Source organism: Henckelia pumila, chromosome 1 (assembly GCF_033568475.1).
Source record: "Henckelia pumila isolate YLH828 chromosome 1, ASM3356847v2, whole genome shotgun sequence".
Lineage (NCBI taxonomy): Eukaryota > Viridiplantae > Streptophyta > Magnoliopsida > Lamiales > Gesneriaceae > Henckelia > Henckelia pumila.
Window position 1 is genome coordinate 90,059,699 of NC_133120.1, and position 22,450 is coordinate 90,082,148.

Below are 22,450 nucleotides of genomic sequence, written 5' to 3' on the forward strand. Positions count from 1 at the left end.
TATATAAAATTTTAATTTCACATCAATGATATCAACTAGACAAAATATTAAATCGTGTGTGTTATTGTATGCAAGGATTTTTGACAATAAATAATGATGATACATGCAAAAATAATGTAATTGTATTAATTCCCACATAAGGTTTATGCCATGTGAATGTTTCTACTTTTTTCTCCCCTAGTTTGAATTGCTCAATCTCCTATAGACCAACCGGTCTATCTGACATTCAAAGTAAAAAAAAAAAAAGAAAAGTAAATCGAAGTATTATATGATTGTTAAAAGATATTGACATGAAGTTACATCTATAATGAAAATCCATTGTGATATTTGAAAATATTATAACAAAATGAATCAAACAATGGAGAACACTGAATTATAAAAGTTCCAGATTGTCCTTTTTTGATAGCTATAAAGTTGACATCAGTTTTTACATTACTTGCAAAATTTTTCTTAAAAAAATTTAAATTTGTGAGATATTTTCCTCAACATTTTTAATATTGGAAAATGATCTTAATCGTACACACATATCCTTGAAAGTTGCAATTGAAACCCTGCTGTCTTTGGACCACAACAGATATATACTAATATACCATATACATGAATTTTATGTATTCTTTTTCTTTTTAAAATTGATTACTCTTGCGGTCTTGCCGTACGATTTGTGCCTGTATATACGGGGAATTTCATTATTATTATTATTGTTATTTTAATCAACCCATCTCAAATTTAGATTTTCGTAATTGTGATCGATTGCCTAACATCAACACAAAGTATTCTGTTATAGACATAGCATGTTCTATGAAATGCTATAATTTTGCCAGCTCCACATTTTTATTCCAGCGACTTTTAGAATTTTTAATCCTATTTTTTGTGTTGGTAAATGGGTATTCGTTATTATTATTATAATTATTATATCTTATTGCTTTAGACAATGCATTACTCAAACCTATGAGAATCAATTGGATCAACTTTTTTTTAAGGGATAAACAAACATCATTTCATAATATCACATCAATTGGATCAACTATTTTCATATCTATCACACTATGGGATGCACTACATGAGTTTATTTTACACTCACATTTGTCTATGAATACACTCGAGCTAAGATAGATTATTTAGGTCAATCGATCAAATTTATTCGAGTGGAAAACTTTATGCTATCGTTTTCCAAAAATACATCCAAAATATATATTTAATTACTAATATATGTGTGATATATTGACGAGAAATGTGAAATATATATATTAATAAATATTCGTAGTTGGTCCTCTATTTGTAAAAAATAAAATAAAATAAATAGAGGTTGCGAATGGAATTAAAAATAATAATGAGTACAAATAAGAGTAGCTGAAATTTGTCGGCACCCTCAGCTTCCAAATTTACACAGAGGACCTGATTTTGCTGAGGCAAACATGTGCTCGTAATTTCATGGGGAACCATAAAGAATCTTTAATGTCGCGGATTCCAAAACGCATAGTTTACCGAGGGATGAATTATAATAAACTTTCAGTAAATTTTGTTTTTTAATCAAGAAACCCAACTACCATTACAAGAACACACTAAAAAAATATTAATTTATTTGCTTAAGATTCTGTAAGTATTCGTTATTGGTTTACAAATCTTGAGCAAGTTCATGGTTACACTTTTCGCTTCTGACTTGTTTCTCGAGCTATTTCCTCGACTTTATGCAAAAAAATTAGCCAACAATTCTGTAAAGTTCTCTCCTTTTTTTCGTTTGACATCTCCTTCGAGGGTCTACCCTTTTTGCTGAAACTTTTCTGGAGGTGGGGTCTTTGATTATCGACTTTGCTTGTTTCGCATCCTCATTGATTTGGCTGTTGACGTTCAAGCTCCTTCGCATCACGAGCAGGTCACTTTCTTTTTCTTTTTCTTTTTTTAAAAATAATAATGATAATAATTTTCTTGCAATTATTACACTTAATACATACAACTCTTCTGTTACATTTTCATTTTCCTGATTTATTTTTTCCCATGATGTTATGTTTTTTTACTTTCAATGTTACCAAAAAGCGGTGGGCCGTGTAGCATAGTGTGGGGGAAGTTACATGTGGGTTGTTGCGGTGTTATTACTTGGGTCTTCATTTCTTCCCGAGTTTTGAGTTTCTTTCTTGCGTCTTATCTTCCCCTGGTTTTCACATCGTTTGCATTTTTCTTCTCATGATGGAGTCTTTTCAGCATTGCTTTGAAGATTTCTGATCTGGGGTGTTTGCATATTTTGGGGTTTTTCACATTTTGCAGCTCTTTAATCCCACTGAAAGGTCTTGAAACTGTGCATCTACTCTATTTCTCCAGAGAGAGAAGCAAAATGGCAGGAGGAGCAGCACCGAAGGCAGATGAGCCAGCGCCACACCCACCAAAGGATCAGCTTCCACATGTTTCTTATTGCATTACCAGCCCGCCTCCTTGGCGTTAGTCTCTGTTCTTTGGAATTTGTCACTTTCTTCTGCACTTTATTTAGTATATTCTTTTATTATTCTTGTGAAATTTAGCATATTGTGGTTGTGAATTCTTAGAGCTACTGGCTTTCTTTTTCTTTTGGGAGAGGTAATTTTCTTCGGCTTTTCTTTGTCATCATTATTTGAGTGGTATATTTTTGTGGCAATTTTTTTCAAGGTTTTGGTAGAAAGTGTTGCCGGGCATATGCGTGGAGCCAGTTTTTAGCAATCTATGTTATTCTGTACGGGTTCATGTATTTTCCCTTTCCTGGTGGACTAGAATCTACTATATTCTTATTCTTGTGAAATCTATCTGCCTTTTCCTGCCCTGACCTTTTTCTGAGATCTTTTTACACTTTTTTTAAGCCAATGTTCACTTTTTGCTGATCAAAAGATTGTTACATCTACTTTAGCCTTTATAATTGAATGTCATATCTGAATCTGAATCTACCTTTCTGGAACTGATGCTTGCACTCACTACGTTCTTTCTGTTTTTCAAATAGCAAGTTTTGTAATGGTTTTGTGTGCATTTCTGGCTATATTATTACAGTTCGGTGTTGATACTTAGAGAGATCCATTCTTGTTTGCTTCCTTCTTTGGAGATGTGTGCACTTATTTAATTTTGAGGATCCTGGTTCAACGACCTTTCGGTATATTCGGTACTCAAGATAACCATTGAATGTTTGGCTTGTTTTTCTATGGTAACTTTAAGTAATTATTCTCATTTGAGGCATTGTAAAAACATCAAGAAGCAATGCGTCTTCTAGTGATTATCGAGTTTACCTTGTTTCCTTTTTTGGTGTAATAGTTTTGAAATTATTATTGACGTAATCGACATTGTCTGTCTTTCCAAATGCTTGGATTCATGGGCTCTGATAGAATTATTTAACTCTGATTTTGGTTTTGCAGCTGAGGCTATCCTTCTTGGATTTCAACATTATCTTGTGATGCTTGGTACAACTGTCATAATACCTACTGCCCTGGTTCCTCAAATGGGAGGCGGAAACGTGAGCATTCAAGTGTTTATATTATCTTTAAGTTTGTTTTCTACTTGATTTTGTATTCCTGATGTACCCTTATACATGCCTTTAGGCTGAGAAAGCACAAGTTATTCAGACCCTGCTTTTCGTTTCTGGGTTGAATACTCTGTTACAGACATGGTTTGGAACCAGATTACCTGTTGTAATTGGAGGATCATACGCCTTTGTCGCACCCACAATTTCCATAATCCTGTCTGGAAGATGGAATGATCCAGATCCCATTTCGGTTTGTGATCTTCATACTATGTCTGTTGATACTTAATGTTCCTTATTGAGAACATTGCTTCTTGTGCCATGGTGCTTGTTTCAGCTAATACTGTAAACTTTCCCCAATTTTAAGCTGTATAGCTGCAAAAGAACTTGAAATGAAGAAACGTTAGAGGGTTTAATACTTCTATTTATTTTTTGCTAATTATGTTAAATGGAAATGATGGTGCAGAAGTTCAAAAAGATAATGCGTGCCACCCAGGGTGCATTTATTGTTGCCTCCACCATTCAGATAGTCCTTGGTTTTAGTGGTCTTTGGCGAAATGTTACAAGGTTTGATATGAATCACGTTCTTGATAAGCCTATCACCAGTCTCTCCAAGCTTGGAGAACTCAGATTGTTATTTTATCAGTTATATAATGTTGATGGTTTTGCCTGCACTTGCGCTATACGCATGCTATTTTGTATTACACCATGACATTTTTTAGGTAAAGAAAATAGAAAAACTAGTGATAACCCTTGGTCGTGTAAAAATTATTAATGAAAGAAATAACATGGAAATGAGAGATTATTTTTCCCATATAAATTGTCTGATTCTCTTCTTTAAAACAATTTCACGATGCATCAGCACGTTTATTTATATGATTTAATGATTACTAGCTAGAGTGCAAAACCAAACAATCCAAACCATAATTTCAACTGAGATTTATGCCCAAACCCATTTGGACTATGTATGGAAATATCGAATAAGAATGATTGCGATTTAAGGTATTTACTTTGTCTTACCATACAAGTGGATAAAAAGTCTAGGCAGAGGCAGATCCACATGGTGGGTAGGTCAGCTTCATGGCTAACAAGGTTCTAATAATCTGTAAAAAGCTAGTGTTAGCTAAAGATTGAAATTTATTTTCTTTTGTAGAAGACTAATTAGAAGGTGCATAAATAAAACACTAGGAGAGGTCTGGACTCTGGAATGGGCACTATCCTTCAATGTCTTAGCCCTCGTTAAGTAAAGACTATTTTTTGAGGAGAAATCTCACCTGTTCTTGACCAGGTGCTTTCGTTTAGATAATGCATCATGATTTGGTATTTTGAATGCTTTTTGGCAGTGTCAATGTCTAGGTCTGTAAGACACTTTGTTTTGTGCTCTAGCATCTACCTTGAATTAGACAGTTGACAAATCTATTATTGAGACACACATACACTCACAAGATTTTCGTGTGAACAAGTTCACTTCTTATAGTGATTATGCTATTACTCATCCATGTGTAACTACAGGTTTCTGACTCCACTTTCTGCTGTTCCTTTGGTGGCCCTTGTCGGTTTTGGGCTCTATGAGCTTGGATTCCCTGGGGTACAAACTAGGCCTAATTAATTACAATCTCTGTGTTTTCCTGGACATATCGTCACAGTTTCCTTCTAATAAAAAGAAACAACTGGATGTAATGCACTATCTTCGTTTTTAGGTTGCCAACTGTGTTGAGATTGGGTTGCCACAACTCATCATTTTGGTTATCTTTTCTCAGGTAACATCTTGAATTGCAAGTCAACTTCGTTTATAATGTTGCTTTGATAAGAATAATTAATGATTTCTTTCTCTAAATATTTCAATTTTTGTGCCAAGAAATGTTGCTGCTACAAATGTTGTCATAGGACTTAGTTTCTTTTGTTGCAGCATTTGTCGATGTACTGTGCTTGAGTGGAATTAAATTTTTCCTTGTTGCAGTACTTGGCCCATTTCATACGTCCAGGAAAGAATATCTTTGACCGCTTTGCAGTGATATTCTCGGTCACAATTGTGTGGATATATGCACACCTACTTACTGTGGGTGGGGCCTATAATGGAAAGCCACCGAAGACCCAAACAAGCTGCAGAACTGATCGTGCTGGACTTATTGCTGCTGCTCCTTGGTATGCTGAAGGCTTTGCTTAATCATCAGCTGTGTTCCGTAATCCTATGATTGTGAGCTGTTTGCATACTGTTTATCGTGAAGTGCTGTTTTGCACCATATATATATGTGTGTAGTTATTTTTCCCTTTTTCCCATGCATTACCAAGTATGGTTTGACCTCGAGACTTAACTCTTTGGAATCCAACTGATCCACAATGTCAAGCTGGTAGACCGCATAGGATCTTGAGTCAAATTTGAGTTTAAATAAAATATGCTGTAGAATGGGGGAGATTAAATATGCAGTAGCATGTTTCAGGACCATTTGATTCCCTTTGGTTGATCGTGTGTGTTTTCGAGCTTGAGATATACGGCTACTGTTTCAGTGCAAGGGCCAATAGGCTATGAGCCCTCTCCGTGCAATGTAGGATTCAGTATTGGCAATGACTTATCCACTGACTATGTTGACCTTGCACATACAGGATAAGAGTTCCATATCCCTTTCAGTGGGGAGCACCTTCATTTGATGCTGGTGAAGTATTTGCAATGATGATGGCTGCATTTGTTGCCCTTGTAGAGGTTCGTTTTAACCTTCATTTATTATTTTATCAATTTTTGTATAGCACCTACTGGTGTTCCTTTTGAATTCAAGCAGAACAAAACGTCAATAATTGATTTCATTTTGGTCTTCAAACGCAAAAGCCTATTGGCATTTTATTAATTTGATGAGTTTGTTCTCTGTCTCTTGTCAGAAATCAAAGAAAACGCTGTAGAAATGGATATAATATTATCAATATTGGTATATATATTTTGATGTGAATTTATTGTTCTTTATTATTATTATTATTATTATTATTATTATTATTATTATTATGATGATCATCATCATCAGCATTATTTATTTATTTTTTTGGGAGGAATAGAACAATAATATTTACACTCTCCTAAATTTATTATTATCATCTGTGTTTTTCTCTTCTATATAAAGGTTTCTTTTTCATGTTATCGATCACGTCTGCCTTCTATGATATATCCATGGTCTGGTTAACGTTTACCATAACCATGAAAAAAAAACTATTCTCTAGTATCCGTGTGATGAACAATTTTCGTTTACCGTTGCTATCAATTTATGGCTGTTGCCGCACTGTTGCACAGAGGATATTGAACCATGCATATCGATCTTTAAATTCCATCCTTTCGCGAGACAGTGCATATGATCGCATCTCTTTGTTTCTCTGACTCTGGCACTCTGCATACAACATGAAGCAAGAATGCAAGATATTCTTCAAGAATTTTTTTCTGTGTTTTAAGCTGAATAATGCAATAAGTATACCCTCATTCGACATTATGGGAGTGTTGGAGATCGAATAGTATGTTGGTCCATCAGAACTGATATTGTCAAGATCATTTCAGGAATTGTTTTCTATTATGTTTATCCTCGACATGTTTCTCCTATGTTAGGTCTTCAAAGTTTAACTGATTTTGTAAGAATTTTAGTGATGTGGACATCTCTCTGGTGGTTACAGTCAGTGGCGGAGCCACATATATTGCCACCCGGGCTAAACACAATTTTTTTTTGAAATTTTTAATATATTAATTTTCAATAATTTTGGATTAATTTAATATTAGCCCGGGTAACTCGATTCAAAAAATTAAAGTATTGGAGGGCTTAAAATTCTAGCCCGGGTAGATTGATATTTTTGGCTCCGCCATTGGTTACGGTTCTTTCATGGTCAAACCATGTAAATCTTGTGCTTTCTCAACTAATTTTTTTATTTTAGCACAAAATTAAATGTTTTAACAGATGGAACCCTTGACTGTTCTTGATATGTTTTGAAATGTTTAATGCAGTCCACTGGTGGATTCATTGCCGTGTCCAGATTTGCAAGTGCAACCCCTTTGCCACCATCAATTATGAGCCGTGGTGTAGGCTGGCAGGTAATTAGGCTTAGCATGTTGAATATTCAGGCTCAGATTTTCCAGCTTCTTGTACTCATCAAAGAAAGTAGGAAAAGATGAAATTTACATTCTCAACAGCAATCAACGAGAATTTCACTGAGATATTTTTATAGAAGTTTCATGTGTTGCATCAACATGTGTATCAAATTAATACTTTTTTAACGTTACTCCTTAATTATTTTCATAGTGTGTCTTTTTCATTTCGATTACCACAATGAGTATTATCGGAACATGATTGCTTTTTTGGCTTATCTGTGAATGACAGGGTGTTGCAATCTTGTTGTCTGGTTTGTTTGGAACTGCAAATGGATCTTCTGTATCCATGTAAGACATTCACAATCACTTGTTCACTTTCTCCGGTCCATCTGTTTTCAATAACTCAGACCTAAACTAAAGATCTTCCATTTCTTGATTTGGTGTCTAGTGAGAATGCTGGTCTATTAGCATTGACACGTGTTGGAAGCCGAAGAGTAGTGCAAATATCTGCTGGATTCATGCTTTTCTTTTCCGTACTCGGTAAACTTTTCAGCACTTTCCGAACTTTGCTTGCCAGTCACTCGGTTTATAAACAAATGTCTCTTTAACTAGCAACGATTATATACCTGCAGGGAAATTTGGAGCTGTCTTCGCTTCAATACCGACATCTATAGTCGCTGCTTTGTACTGTCTCTTCTTTGCATACGTTGGTATGGAAATGAAGCTTGACAAAATCTTCTTATAGCCCATTTCTTTTAAGCATGATATTTATGAGAAATCTGAGTGTTAACCTTGAATTCAGGTTCCGTCGGTTTAAGCTTTCTTCAGTTCTGCAACCTCAACAGTTTCCGAACAAAATTTATCTTAGGTTTTTCCATTTTTCTGGGCTTGTCTGTCCCCCAGTATTTCAACGAGCACACTGCTATCGAAGGATTTGGACCTGTTAACACGACAGCCAGATGGGTATGCACGACTGCATTTCATCAAAACTTCTTGGCTGAGAAAAAAATGATATCTTTCTTTGTTCTTTATTTCTTTCCTCGACAACTTTACTTGATGCCTGGTTTTGTTTTGTGGCATGCTTGTAAAATAATGTGAAAAATGCGTTCTTGAACAATGTTTTCTATCCCTGTATCTCCAGTTCAACGACATGGTAAATGTCCCCTTCTCATCAAAAGCTTTCGTTGCTGGCATAGTCGCTTATTTCTTGGACAAGACGTTGCACAAAAAGGGTGATCAGACAAGGAAAGATCGAGGCAAACATTGGTGGGACAAGTTCCGGTCCTTCAAGACCGATAACAGAAGCGAGGAATTCTATTCACTACCTTTCAATCTCAACAAATATTTTCCTTCTGTGTGATTCTGATACCCAAAAGTGGAATGGTTAGTCTCAGCTCAAAGTTTTCCTCTTTCAAGTAAAATATTGAAAAACCAAGTATGGGCAAATTGAGTACACCATTGTTCTTTGCCTCGTGTATTTTTAACATTTGGTGGAACGAACACATATAGCCTTTTGTCCATCTGCAAGATGACTGACTCATCTTGTGTTTGGATGCTTGGATTGTAACTCATTGATATGTATATCGGACACGAAACACTATGTTTATAGTATTTATAGTGTCGTCTTGATTTTCGTTTTTTGGTGTAGATTTAGTGGTAATGCCTATGAAGCAGCCGCGCGAAAATTTGTGGATTCGGAGGCATTCATAGCTTGTCTTCTTAAGCCATGAGTTTTATGTGGATAGATCACTGCAAGGGTTTTTAACAAAATGTTCATATTAAAGAGGTCTGGGAAAAAGGACCAAAGTAGAACCACCATTTAAGTAGATGGAGGGGGCTTATTACAATGTAATAGTGATACTTGGGCCTACAAATAATTGTTTTCGTCACGAAAATTCAACGTATTATATGATATTTATCTATATTTTCATAGACTTCTATCTGTTTATATGCATGTGTCTATATATGTATATATCTTTCAAAAAAGAAAAGCCCATTCATGATAATTAAAACATTGTAAATGTATCTGATATCCTAATAAGATAACCCGGGTGGTGAGAAAGCCCGGGAGGGTTCCAATACCCGGGTTAGCAGGGACACTAATTCCTAGGGACAGCGGAGCAGGTCCTAGCCCGACTTATTTTGGGATGACTAGTGATACCCTGGTGAAATATCTTGGGTTATCACCAAACCCGAGTGGTTGTCTAGAGCCCGAACGCGGAAGGGTTTCTAGATGGGTGGGTAAGAGAAGACCGGGAAGAAGTGGAGCTCAAACGAAGTTTGGAAGAGGTCCCTTGCCTTGCCAAAAGGTGTCCTCCCTTCCCTGGCCTCCCAGCACCCTGGCCTTGAGCACCCCGTCATCCAGGCTAAAAGACCCTTTCCAGGCCAAATCAAAACACGGGTCCCACAACATGGGCATCATCAGGGATTGCCAGAAAACTAATGAATAGGTATGAGCTTTATCCAGGAATTGCGGGAAACGTCTTGTCATATTTAATCTTGTCAGAAACCCATACCGTGCCATTATTGGGATGAACTCCTATAAATACCAGGTTTCTTAGCCTGCCTATAGGAGTTTTTCTTCATGTTCTTTTACGTTCATCTACATCTATCACATTCACACTCAATTTCTCTAAATCTCATAAGCCCACTCCATACATCTTAGTTTAACTTAAGCATCGGAGTGACGACGCCGGAGAACCCCTCCGACGCCCCCATTGACTAGTTTCCTTGTTTTTGGTGTGTAGATAGTCTTCACGACGAGGCGAAGAAGCTTGCTGCTATTTTATTCCCGGGGTCGTACCCACCCCTGGAGACCCATTTTATGATAATCGCATCAGTATCATTGACTGTATAATTTATTTTGTATGAAATGGCTCACAAATGACCCATATGTATTTATAAAGACAAAATTTACATTTAAGTGAAGGAGGCGTACATGCTAAACGTCAAACAAGTGACATAGATATTATTATATATATTTTATATAATATAAAAGCTATCAAAAAATAATCATAGAGGATAGTTTCATAATAAATGTAATAATTATTATTGATTTTGATGGTGGATACCAATCATGATCTAATATAAATTTGGACCAGGAAAGGAATGAACGAGTGTTGCATACGCTCTTAAATGGTCGACTCGCGATATTTTGCAAGTATATAATATAAATTTAAATAGCTATTTAAATTAAAAATTAAAAATATGGGTTATAGTCTTATAGATTTCAACTCATATACAAAATTCGTCGGATAAATTATTTATAGTAACTCATATTGCATTGTAGTATGATATATAATATAATAATGAATTAATAAACATGATTTAGGTTCCAGACTGTACTGGACAGATTTGAAAAAGTCTCGTAGAAAATTTTGGGTCACATATGAATGATTTTCGATATCTATGGCATTAAATACAAACATTTATCACATCGGCAAACTATTATTTATTTATTATTATTATTATTATTATTATTATTATTATTTAATATGTCAACTTCTTAAATTTATAACATAAAATTGAATCGGAAGGAATGGAATATTTCATTTTGAAATCGATTGGTGTGAACATAAGAATGGATTACATGCCTATTGTAATTAATTAAGATGTCATTTGTTAAAAGAGACACTTTAATTAGATTCCGAAAATTAATAATCGCCTTTTATTTTATTAACAGAACATTTCAAACACATTTCTTTTATTTCATAATTTTTTAATTTTTAAGTGGAAGAGTATGATTAATAGATGAAGTGGTAACTTTAACTTAAAGAATGGCGTAAAATCATTTCTTGATTTGGTTGGGGTTTGTTCCCTTTCTCATGGAGGATGTTGGGTTTATCTGTTTTTTCAAGAACTAGCAATATTCTTTAAAATTATATAAGAAAACAAAATAATGCAAAAAGCTAGGGATTGGATTCCAATTCGGATATTTCAAAATTTGTATATAATAATAAATACAAGTTTTAAAAAATTAAATGCATAAAATTTATGTCACCGAATCGTATATTTTATTTTATTTTTTTCATCTATCTTATATTATATTAAATGTGAGATTATATTATATTAAATGTGAGGTGTGAGGTCACACCAAGTTGACCCGTTGGTGTGATTTTTTTTTAATTTTTTTTAAAAATAATTTAATATTTTTTTATTTTCTATAATTATTTCATAAAAACAAATTGTATATGAACTCAAATATATATATTAACGCGTGTATGCAAAAACACTTATATAAACACACAACACGTGCAAGCAATTCAACGCTAGTTTATATAAATAGGCACGTAATTGTAACACACGCACGTCCGGTTTTCTCCGAGCTCCATTCGCAAATTTTTAAAAAAAAACACAGAGTGATAAAATCTGAGATGGGGAATTGCCAAACAATTGATAACGCAAGTTTAGTAATCCAACACCCAGATGGCAAAGTGGATAATCTATATTTCCCTGTTTCTGCTCACCAAATCATGAAGATGAATCCCGGCCATTATGTTGCACTTCTTCTCACCACCACCACCTTCTACTCATCCTCCGTCGCCGCCGCCGCCGCCACGGTGGTGTCCGCCCCGAAGAGTGACGACACCCCACTTCGAGTGACGCGTATTAAGCTTCTCAGGCCAACCGATGCTCTCCTACTCGGCCATGTTTACAGACTTGTCACCGCCCAAGGTTCATTCATTTTATTAATTAATTAATTTCTCACAAGTCGCAAACTTTGTACACTTTGATTAATATAATATAATTCTTTCAATTCATATTTCTTATTATTTCACCTTTTACATCGTTTATAAAATCTAAAATTTCACCAAATTTTAGGTTCGGTTATTTTCTCATTGTTAGTCAATTATTCAATTTTTTTAAAAAAAAATTGTGTGTTGTTTTTGCAATCGAGAATGTATTTTTGCATATTTTCGAATGTAGAGTTTATATTTTTTATCAAAAAATTTTTATTGAAAATTTCGTACGCTATGTTCTTGGTCATATTTTCGATGTTTTAACATCAATTAACAGGTGCTACTTTTTATGTGTAGACATGTGTTCAAACCTTAAAAAATATTATTTTCAACTATCGATTAATCGATGTTTTTTTTATTTATTAATTATAGTATATTGATGCCTACACTGAATAAAAATCCTAGCTCCGCTTCTGTTCATATATATTCTTTGTTTACGATTTGTTTTATTTTGTTATTATTATTATTTTTTTACCTTTTTTTGTTTTTGTTTTTGTTTTTCAGAAGTGATGAAAGGTTTGAGGACGAAGAAACATGGAAAGAAGATGACGGAGAAATCATTTTCAGGTTTTGAAGAACTCAACCAAACAACTCAACTGGAGAAGAATGCCAGACAGGTATATATTAAATAAAATATTAATATCTATTTTTCAATTCCAAAAATTAAAAAAAAATTAATTTGTTTAGTTTTTTTATTTATATAGAAAATATACATGTAAGATTCTGAAATTGAAGTTAAAAAAATTATATTTAATTTAATTTTGAGGATGAATCTAGCTCCTTACCAAGCTGGTGTTGCTTTATACTTTATTTTAATTTTTACCCTATGATTTGGTAGTGGATATATATGCATGAACATATATACATCAAATGATGAGGAAATTTTAAAATAGAATCATTGCACTTTTCGGGTAATTTGCTCAAAAATCCCCAAATGCAAACATGTTTTGCTTTGAAGTTCCTAGACATAAAATGTGGTACAAAACAATATAAGATGTGGTACAAAATCATACAAGATGTAGTACAAATTAACAAAAACTGTGGTACAAAAAAATGGCTAAGGAGTACAAAACAAAACATGTTTGTATTAGATTTTTGAGCAATTTGCACTTTTCTTAATATAATTACATGAAACGGTCAAATGTCAGCGAATAATAGATAATAGTCACCAATTAAATTAAACAACTCGCATGCTTATCCAGCCAACAATTATAATGTCCTATTATTATAAGTTTTTGTAACCATTTATTTTTATAATTATAATCTCAGGTGAAGCACAAAGCTGGATCAAGAATTAATAATCACAGCAGCACAGCAAAGTGTAGTGTTTCGAAAAGCAGAGCTTGGCAACCATCATTAAAGAGCATCTCTGAAGCTGCAAATTGAGTCTCTTTTTTAATTTTGCAGTTAAATTATCTAATTAATAATTATTTTAATCTATTAAAAAAAATTCGAAAATGGGTCAGTTTCCTAACGTCTCTAGCTAAGAAATTAAAATAGACGTAGCTAGTTGTTAATAATATATGGACAACTATTTATTTATGAAAATGTAACGTTTAAAAAATTAATTTATTTATTTACAAAAAAATACATTTCAAAATTGTTGTTAATAAGCTAGCAAAGCGTGCATCCAATATTAATATATATAATATATAAATAGGTAGATAGATGGACATGAAAGTAGTCAATTTGGACAGATCAAGAAAAACAACAATTTTCAAACATATAATCTGAAATTCGTACCCTACGGCCTATTGATTGAATTTATGAAAGAAAGAATGATGATGATCGCATCAAATATTAAACAAAAAAAATCAGAGATTCATTTAATCAAGCGTGTGTACAATTTTCTCACATCCCATCACAATTCTAATTCAACTAATACGCAATGAATACGGAATTTAATTGGACACGCAAATTCAATCGACATTATGAGATAACAACCAACCAAATTAAATTATACCGCCTTTAATAATTAATAAATACATATAGTGGTAAATCAAAAAAAAAAATTAGTGCTACCATTTGAAGATTCATTAGATCAATCTATGAATTTTGATTGTATTTTATGGTTAACAATGAATCAATATATCAAATTTAAACATAAAATCTATCTAACTAACATGAAATACTATATAAACATGAAAAAAATAAATTTGAAATTTATGATATTACTACACTAAAAAATAAATACATTTGAATATATTTGAAACCCATAAATTTTGAAATAGTTTCGTCCAAAGAGAGCCTTATAATTTTTATATGATTTGTAATTCTTATTTTCAAATCCAGATCCACCAAACATTATTTTATCTTTAGTCCGAACCACACAGTACAATCATTAAACCGGAGAAATAGTTCATGCATGGTTCCCTAATATATAAATATAATATAATAAAATAAAAATAAATAAAATACAAAAAGCACGAATTACGACATTAAAAATGCTTCGTTAATTAATTGAAAAGTTGCTTGAAATATGGGATGATTACGGACTGCCAACTCTTAATGATAGAAACAATGAGTGGGTCAACATTTGCAAAAGACTCCCCTAATACTAATCATTCTTTCCATATTTTGATTCATCAACCTTTATACATACATACATATCTATTTATAAATGAATTTTCAGCTGCCCAACCATGTTTTTTCACTTGGTCCGCTACCATTAAAGGGTTTTAATGGTTTTTCATTATCGGATTTTAGTGATCGCGATCCCCACTTAGTTGGGCAGCTAAAAATTTCTCTATATATTATTTATTTATATATATCTTTGTTCCTGAAGACGATGGAGACTGAATCATTGCACCGTCACTCGCAAATCTAGCGGATTCAATGAGTAGCGAATTAAGACACCAAATAAATTCATATTTTTTTTGCTATTTTTATTTTTTATTAACTCGATGTTTGTAATTGGTTTCATAATTATATGTGCGATCAACATACATTTAGCACAATAAAATAGAATACGAGAAGTTGATATGGAAAAAATTTATTTGAAATACTGGTCTAGTACATTCTATAATCACTAAGAAAATTCAATTTTTATTGTTAATATATTTCAAGAAATATAAATTTAGACAGTGCATTTATACTAAATGCCGGCCAGCCTACGCAACCTCCTTACACGTAACGATAGGCGATAAGTGGAGAAAAAAGAACTGATTTTCCCACTTTCAATTGAACACGGAAACAAGTGTTGGGAATTTAGAAATCTTAGAAAATATTAATGAAAGCAATTCAAAAGCTTTCGATTAATACACGGACGTTTTTTAGATGGATTTCTTATTTATTCGTTGATAAAAAAAATTAGTTTTTGTATATCAAAAATATTATTTTTCATCTAAATATGGATTGAGTTGATCTATTTCATAAAAAATATCCGTGATACCATTTCGTAAGAGATATACTCGGTTATTATAATTGAAAGTCTTGGGACCGACAAAGGCATGGAATCTTGGGTGACATTTTGGATTGCACTTTTTAATCTTGCACGACAATGTTAAAGCCAATTTTATTGGGGTTCTTTGGGGCGAGAGTAAATATTTTTTTTAATGGAGATCATCAATAACAAATTAACAATAACCAAAAGCTAATGTTTTTCAATTGTTGCTAAGAAAATGGAGCTTACTTTTCTTCACCAGATTATGATTACGATTTCTTTGTAGATTGGGAAAGCATATAAATTTTATGCAAAGGTTTTGTTTAAACCATGGATTTTAATGGAAAAAGATGGACCAAATTTATGAGGCTAAGTAGACCTTAACTTAAGTAAACCATACGGAAGGGCAAAAGAAAGAACAAAATTAGGATAGGACCAGAAAATTTTGGTTAATAATCACATCATCTAAATATATTATAAATAACATTGGAAATTAAAACCTTAATTTTTTAAATATATACATGTGAATATTTTTTGATGGTAGGTCTCTTATGAAACATAGATGATCGATCTGATTCATATATAAAATAAAAAATAATACTTTTAACATAAAAAATAATATTTTTTCATGAATAAAATCGAAGAAGATGTTTGTTTTATAAAATTAATTCGTGAGACGATATCATAAAATTTGTATATGTTTTTTTTTTAAATATATTTAGTCGAGGGTGGGCAAGTGAAGTGCATTGGAAAATGGAAAAAAAATTGAAGGGCCTCGAGGCTTTCTGTCAATGGTAATAAAAATTGACAAAGGAAATTTCTGGCAGTAAGTAAAGTGTTGCAGTCTAACCTAATTTTCTGGTACCATAAATTGGACACATCTCCACTTTTGATATGTGATGGACAATAACTCATAACCAATGACAATAATTTCGAACAATTTTTTTTTTCCTAATCCAAAATACAGTGTTTAAAATACGGATTGAACAAATACGAGTAGAAAGCACATTGTATGTTACACTGATTAGATCATGATATTTGTCTCATAAAATCTTGCAAATTTAGCAAACTAATTCTTTCCTTATTATATTTCATAATAAAGGAAATCTTTTACATTTTCATGCATTGCAAAAAATTAAATAGAAGAAGAAAGCATAATCGATGTATTTAAAAAAATGTATAAATATTTTAAATTACCTCTTATTATTATTTTAATTTAATGGAGTAGGTATATTTTCAATAATAATAACGAATTTGGTGATAATATATTAAATTTTAAATATAACTACACAAAATTAAAAAAAAAAAATCGGTCAACAAGTTTTTCTCATGAATTTTGCCAAAAATAAAATGAAACCACAGCTATTATTCAATGAAAGAACTTCAAATGAATTTGAAGGAGACAGATTTAAAGCCTTTATGCATAAATCAACGTGATTATAGAGGATTTACAAGTTACAAACCAGTAGACTATAGTTCGGCAAATCAAAGTTTGTAACAGCAGAACAAAAAGCTTGGACAAATTGTCTGAACTTTTAATCGATGTCGCTGCAATTGTTCTTTATTTATGTTTGATGACGAAAACTACCAATATTCATTACAAGAGCAATATCCTTGGTTAAAAGTGTGGAAACGGCAACGATCTCTGACAATAATTTCTCTATCATAAACTTTGGAGATTGCCTTCAGAGCTAAATGACAATCATCACAAGTTCTCAAGTTTTTCACTATTCGAAGAGAAGTCCTAGGAAGAGTATTCATTAGTCCAAAAGCAACAGCTAGTTTCTCACCATGCCAAGATACTGCTTGTGCTTTATCTTCCTCACTTATATCAAATGAAACATGGGCAGCATCAGCAGAATAACCAACTAGACCGATCCTTTGTATTATTTCAGCTAACTTATTCTGAATTTCTACTATTTGTGGATGGAGCACATCTGCAACTCGAAACTCATGAAAAACACCATTTATCTCTATCCAACTACATCCAATATCAGATTGGTTCTTTCGCGACCCCATTACATTTCTTATCTGAGCAACTTTATCCCATTTTCCAAGAGAAGCATACAAGTTTGAAAGCAGCACCTTCCCGCCATCATAACAACCAGGATCGAGTTGTTCTAAGTGATTTATCACTCGCTCTCCAAAATCAGAACTACGGTGAATTCTGCAGGCGCTTAACAAAGCCCTCCATACCGCAACATCAGGATTAACGGGCATGCTCTTTGCTACTCCAAATGCCTTTGCCAAGTACCCAGCACGGCCAAGTAAATCGATATAGCAACCATAGTGCTCAATTTTAGGTGTGATTCCCCATAAATCCTCCATGTTATAGAAAACTGAAGAACCGTGATGGACCAATCCAGAATGGCTACAACCATTTAAAACGCCCAAAACAGTGATGCCATTTGGCTTTAATTTCTCAGCTAACATTCGACGAAACACTTGTATAACATGGTCACCAAGCCCGTGAATCGATAATCCTGAAATCAGACTTGTAAAATTATGAACATCTGGTCTTGGAATGTTATTAAAAAGTCCATATGCACAATCTATTTTCCCACATTTGGCATACATATCAATTAATGCAGTCTTAACATTTGAGGTTTCCACAATTCCTTTCCTGTCTATATAACCATGGATCCAGTTCCCTTGAGACAATGAACCCAGATGTGCACAAGCAGAAAGTGAACATACAAGAACAGCTTCATTTGGCCTCATTTGAGCCGTCATCTCATGAAAAAAGCTTAGGGCCTCAACATATTTGCCACAACCAACAAAACCTGAAATCATGACAGCCCAAGAGACCTCATTTTTTACTGGCATTTCCACAAAGATTTCACCTGCCCTACACATCTCCCCATTCTTAGCATAAGCAGACACTAAGCCAGTCCACGAAAACACGTCTCTATCCGACATTTTGTCGAACACAGCATATGCGTCATCCACTTTCCCGAAAACACCATACATGTTGATCAAAGAATTAGCCACACATAAATTCTCGAACCACCCATACTTTATCACCATTCCGTGAAGGACCTCCCCGTACACAATCGAGTTTTGGCGTGTACTGGAAGTAATAACAAAATTAAACGTATAATCATCAGGCACAACGCCAACTTGATTTTCCAAATTAAGCATGCGGCGTAAAAGATAGATGGGTTCCAAAAGATCTTGGAGTTTTGAACAGGCCCTGATCATGAGATTCCATAACAGAGTAGGAGGTGAAGGCAAAGGATAGCCGTTGAACAAAGCTCTTGCAGTGTTGAGGTTTCGGGTGTGAAGGTAACAATGGATGAGTGAGTCGATCAAACAAAGATGCGATGAAGAGAGTGATTGAGTGATGATTTGGGCATGTATTTGCTTGATTTGAGAAGTAGGTGGGCGTTTTTTGAGTAACTGAGAGAGGGATTTCTTGGAAATTTGAGAGAAAAGCATGGAGTTGCATGGACAACGTTAGTCACAAGATGGCGGCAAACATCCTATGAAACAACCGAAAATTATAGATATAGTTTGAATGATATTTCACATCCATCATCTAATTAGAATAGTGTAAAATCTTAAAATATGAAATACCTCTTGTTTGAATTCAGCTGATTCCATATTAAATAAATTTTTTTTTAACATATTGTGACTGACTATAGAAACTAGAAAGATCATTTAAAATCTTCAAAAAAGAAAAAAGATGATAAAATATCATGGGTGATGCTCTACATGTACATGGAAGGTTACACGTTGTACTTGAAATTACATAAATATCCTTAATGTATTTTGGAAAGATTTTTTTCCAAATCAAATGGAAGGATAATTTTGTGATTTCATGTATAATGTGTAACCCAATGTGTAAGTCAATGTGTACATATAGCATTTCCCAAATATCATTATGTATTTTATTTATTTTTTGAAATCCGATGACTTTCGGATCCTATTTCCGTCTCCAAGATCGAGGCGATTAAGGAAAACATGATTGATAGGGTAAGTTAGATCCTACCTATACAGGCACTGCCTTGAGGTAGATCTAACGGTGTACATTTATCAATAAATGTAGGATCCATTATTTTTTAGTGGACCCCGCGTGTATTGATAAATTAGGACCCTTAGATTTATCATGGGAGTAATGCCTGTATAGGTAGATTGAAACGAACCGAATGATAGACCATTCCTTTTTTTTTTTTTAATAAAGAAAGTAGACCATTCTATTACTTTAATGTCAAGACCTGAAAATAGAGTAAAATATGATCCAAATAATGATGGTAAGCTTGCAACTGAAATTTTATAGCAAGGAAGCAAGATAAAAGAAAACTTTCACATGCCAAATTCCCCAGTCTCACACATTGAGTAGTATAATGAACCACTTTATTCTCCAACACGGAATTTTTGAATTAAAGAACCAAAACACCGCATCCCTTGTCCGGTTAACTACTTCACGTCATGAATAGCTTCTGGTGTTACACACTCTCTTCTGCTTGTTTGCGTGCTTCCTCTCGCATGACTGCTCTAACATAGATCTCATAGCAGCATCCTGGCAACAAATATCATGTATGGTGCGGAGGACGTAAAAGTTTGAAATGGTTAGCTAAGACTTGTACAAGCAATATATTGATACATTCGATCAAATAATATGTTTGTTGTAAGAGGAGAAAGCTGACAAATTGAGTCAAATTCAAACCCAAAAATAAACAATAATGAACTTGAACAAAGCTTGAATATATTTCAAGCTGAATTCAAATCCAAATATAAATCATTTTTCAAGCAGGCTATATAAAGAGACTCCGAGACTCTTACCCTCACTTCCCCTCCTAAATCATTGCATTACCAGTTACTCGAGTCATGATCAAATGTGTAACAAAGATTTTACGAGGATTGCATGATCCGCGCCTAAGGTTATTGGGTGAATCCTATAGTTTAGTGGGACTAACAGCTTTCACACAATCACAACAATACACTAAAACTGGAACACTCAGACTGTAGTGTAGAAAAAAGCATACCAGCTACAACGAAGATAGTCAGAACATCTCCAAATACTTTGAGGCGTTTCACACTTTTCTTATATGACTTGAAGCGATTTAGAGCTGGGTCTTCTGCCAAAAGCTGAAAATGGGAAAAAATCATTATCAAATGAACCTGTGAAACAGAAATTGATTCTTGAATAAAGGAAAGAAATATCAAAAGGGCGTCCGCAGCGGACATGCCAGTTAGCTTGCCAAGCTTCTGCAAGAAAATAATTTGATTCATCAAACCATCACTTTGGAGCGTAGCATAATTACACAACCTAGCAATTGTAAAGTCAAACACATTTCCGAACATGAAGCATGATAGGGGTTTGAAACACGTGGACAAACTGTAATACTCATTAAAAAAATAATACAAATTGGGATAATAGAATGGGAAGCATGTGCAACACAATATGCTCACGAAACGGTGCATAATAGTATAAAATTCATGAAATAAATACAAGACGATGTTCTTAATTCAACAAAAAAAAAAAAACACAGAACTCCTTTAGTATGCAATCTAATCTCTGAAGAAAGGATCAGCTTGCCTGTCCATAAAGAAAATCCTAAAAAGATCCAATTTTTTATACAAGAAAACAAAAGTCATCCAACTTCTATATATTGAAAGCATAAGAGTCAGATTATACATTTTAATAGCATTAAGGTTGTGCTTAGCTCTGAGGATTTGATCTGAAATATATATGAATGCATAGTTTCAAAAAATGCAAAAATGGGAGAACTTGGAATTATATATCAATACAAAAATGGGCTAAAATTTTGGCTAAACAATTTGAGAAACATTAAATTTTATAATATCCAAACAAGTGCACTGGATTTATACAAAAAATTGGATTAATCTCACATCCTCCCAATCAAAAATAAAATAAAATAAAAAATAGTCACCCAATGCATCACCATTCGTCAAGTGGAAGACATTGCTACACAAATTCTGACCTGTGGAGCTACTAGGGGGTGATCCATAGAATAGGAGACGAGGCGAACCAATGAATTTTAGGCTATAAAATTTATTTTCTAAAAAAATAAATAATCACATCTGAAACTCAACTCTTTCATTTCGCTTGGGTGGAGACTACATATTGGCCTCAATAGGTTAGGTCAAATAGCTACCCAAAACAGAGCGAGAGCCCCTCTTCAATTGTATAAATCTCCCTTATCCTCACTCTCTCTCAACACCGTGCTGGGATTTCAGCCTCGATCCAAATCTCTTCCTCATCTGAGACGAAAAGTAATACGCTTTGGTCTCATTCCCCCCCTATACTAATCCGGGAACCTCAGATAAGCGCCATAACTACTTCATTCGATAACGATCACAAATTAAGATTAACTCAGACGAGTCTAATTTCAGAATCATATATAAGTTGAAAAAACGCAGACAATTTAAGCACTCACAGCCTTCTCGCGAGCCCCAGGTTCAACATGAAATCTACGCCTTGATAGACTCAACGAATCTTCAGCTTTATTCGCCTGTGAATTGAGCCGAAGCGCAGAAAGGGTGGTTTTGTTGAGTAAAAACGCCATTTTTCTCCCCCGAGCTCACAGAATTCCGAGATGAAAACGTAAATATCACAAACGGTGTAATTCGCACTTTGATGCTTGTTTGTTTGAATATTTCCGAAATCACCCATATCAAATCAAAAATTATGTTTACCCCCCCAAAACTATTGTCGTACTGGCATGTCGATGTCATTTTAGCGTACCTCCGCGGCTCCTCGATCCTCGTACACATTGAAGCTCTTTTATTTATTTTAAATAAATTGTATTATTTTTAAAATGAAAAAAAAAAAG

The 22,450-nt window shown here is 33.7% G+C and overlaps 4 protein-coding genes across 4 annotated transcripts; 2 read left to right on the forward strand and 2 right to left on the reverse strand.

The window, feature by feature from the left end:
* The first annotated feature begins 1,559 nt into the window (after positions 1 to 1,559).
* LOC140881279 (nucleobase-ascorbate transporter 6-like) lies at positions 1,560 to 9,463 on the forward strand. The gene is made up of 15 exons (XM_073286501.1): positions 1,560 to 1,873; positions 2,263 to 2,432; positions 3,369 to 3,466; positions 3,552 to 3,725; positions 3,939 to 4,039; positions 4,985 to 5,060; positions 5,173 to 5,232; positions 5,433 to 5,617; positions 6,077 to 6,173; positions 7,446 to 7,532; positions 7,819 to 7,877; positions 7,978 to 8,069; positions 8,162 to 8,239; positions 8,332 to 8,492; positions 8,671 to 9,463. Exons 2-15 carry the CDS (start codon positions 2,330 to 2,332, stop codon positions 8,887 to 8,889), a joined length of 1,590 nt encoding a protein of 529 aa, XP_073142602.1. The 5' UTR covers positions 1,560 to 1,873; positions 2,263 to 2,329; the 3' UTR covers positions 8,890 to 9,463.
* Positions 9,464 to 11,809: 2,346 nt separating this feature from the next.
* Positions 11,810 to 13,724, forward strand: LOC140875874 (uncharacterized). The gene is made up of 3 exons (XM_073279697.1): positions 11,810 to 12,203; positions 12,773 to 12,885; positions 13,538 to 13,724. Exons 1-3 carry the CDS (start codon positions 11,903 to 11,905, stop codon positions 13,652 to 13,654), a joined length of 531 nt encoding a protein of 176 aa, XP_073135798.1. The 5' UTR covers positions 11,810 to 11,902; the 3' UTR covers positions 13,655 to 13,724.
* A 3,294-nt stretch (positions 13,725 to 17,018) lies between these two features.
* Positions 17,019 to 19,357, reverse strand: LOC140860024 (pentatricopeptide repeat-containing protein At3g62890-like). The gene has a single exon (XM_073262799.1). It carries the CDS (start codon positions 19,086 to 19,088, stop codon positions 17,235 to 17,237), a length of 1,854 nt encoding a protein of 617 aa, XP_073118900.1. The 5' UTR covers positions 19,089 to 19,357; the 3' UTR covers positions 17,019 to 17,234.
* A 529-nt stretch (positions 19,358 to 19,886) lies between these two features.
* LOC140860152 (succinate dehydrogenase subunit 7B, mitochondrial) lies at positions 19,887 to 22,222 on the reverse strand. The gene is made up of 3 exons (XM_073263027.1): positions 22,055 to 22,222; positions 20,639 to 20,741; positions 19,887 to 20,172 (listed from the first exon to the last, which is right to left on the reverse strand). Exons 1-3 carry the CDS (start codon positions 22,181 to 22,183, stop codon positions 20,099 to 20,101), a joined length of 306 nt encoding a protein of 101 aa, XP_073119128.1. The 5' UTR covers positions 22,184 to 22,222; the 3' UTR covers positions 19,887 to 20,098.
* Between the last annotated feature and the right edge of the window lie 228 nt (positions 22,223 to 22,450).

Bases quoted from the DNA above. Each gene is read 5' to 3' on its own strand.
- LOC140881279 (XM_073286501.1), top strand. From the start codon at position 2,330: ATGGCAGGAGGAGCAGCACCGAAGGCAGATGAGCCAGCGCCACACCCA. The intron at 4,040-4,984 runs GTTTGATATGAA...GTGTAACTACAG, and splicing joins CTTTGGCGAAATGTTACAAG to GTTTCTGACTCCACTTTCTG. The intron at 7,533-7,818 runs GTAATTAGGCTT...TGTGAATGACAG, and splicing joins GCCGTGGTGTAGGCTGGCAG to GGTGTTGCAATCTTGTTGTC.
- LOC140875874 (XM_073279697.1), top strand. From the start codon at position 11,903: ATGGGGAATTGCCAAACAATTGATAACGCAAGTTTAGTAATCCAACAC. The intron at 12,204-12,772 runs GTTCATTCATTT...TTTGTTTTTCAG, and splicing joins CAGACTTGTCACCGCCCAAG to AAGTGATGAAAGGTTTGAGG. The intron at 12,886-13,537 runs GTATATATTAAA...TTATAATCTCAG, and splicing joins TGGAGAAGAATGCCAGACAG to GTGAAGCACAAAGCTGGATC.
- LOC140860024 (XM_073262799.1), bottom strand. From the start codon at position 19,088: ATGCTTTTCTCTCAAATTTCCAAGAAATCCCTCTCTCAGTTACTCAAA.
- LOC140860152 (XM_073263027.1), bottom strand. From the start codon at position 22,183: ATGGCGTTTTTACTCAACAAAACCACCCTTTCTGCGCTTCGGCTCAAT. The intron at 20,742-22,054 runs GTGAGTGCTTAA...TCCCATTTTCAG, and splicing joins CTGGGGCTCGCGAGAAGGCT to CTTTTGGCAGAAGACCCAGC. The intron at 20,173-20,638 runs GTATGCTTTTTT...ATTTGTTGCCAG, and splicing joins GACTATCTTCGTTGTAGCTG to GATGCTGCTATGAGATCTAT.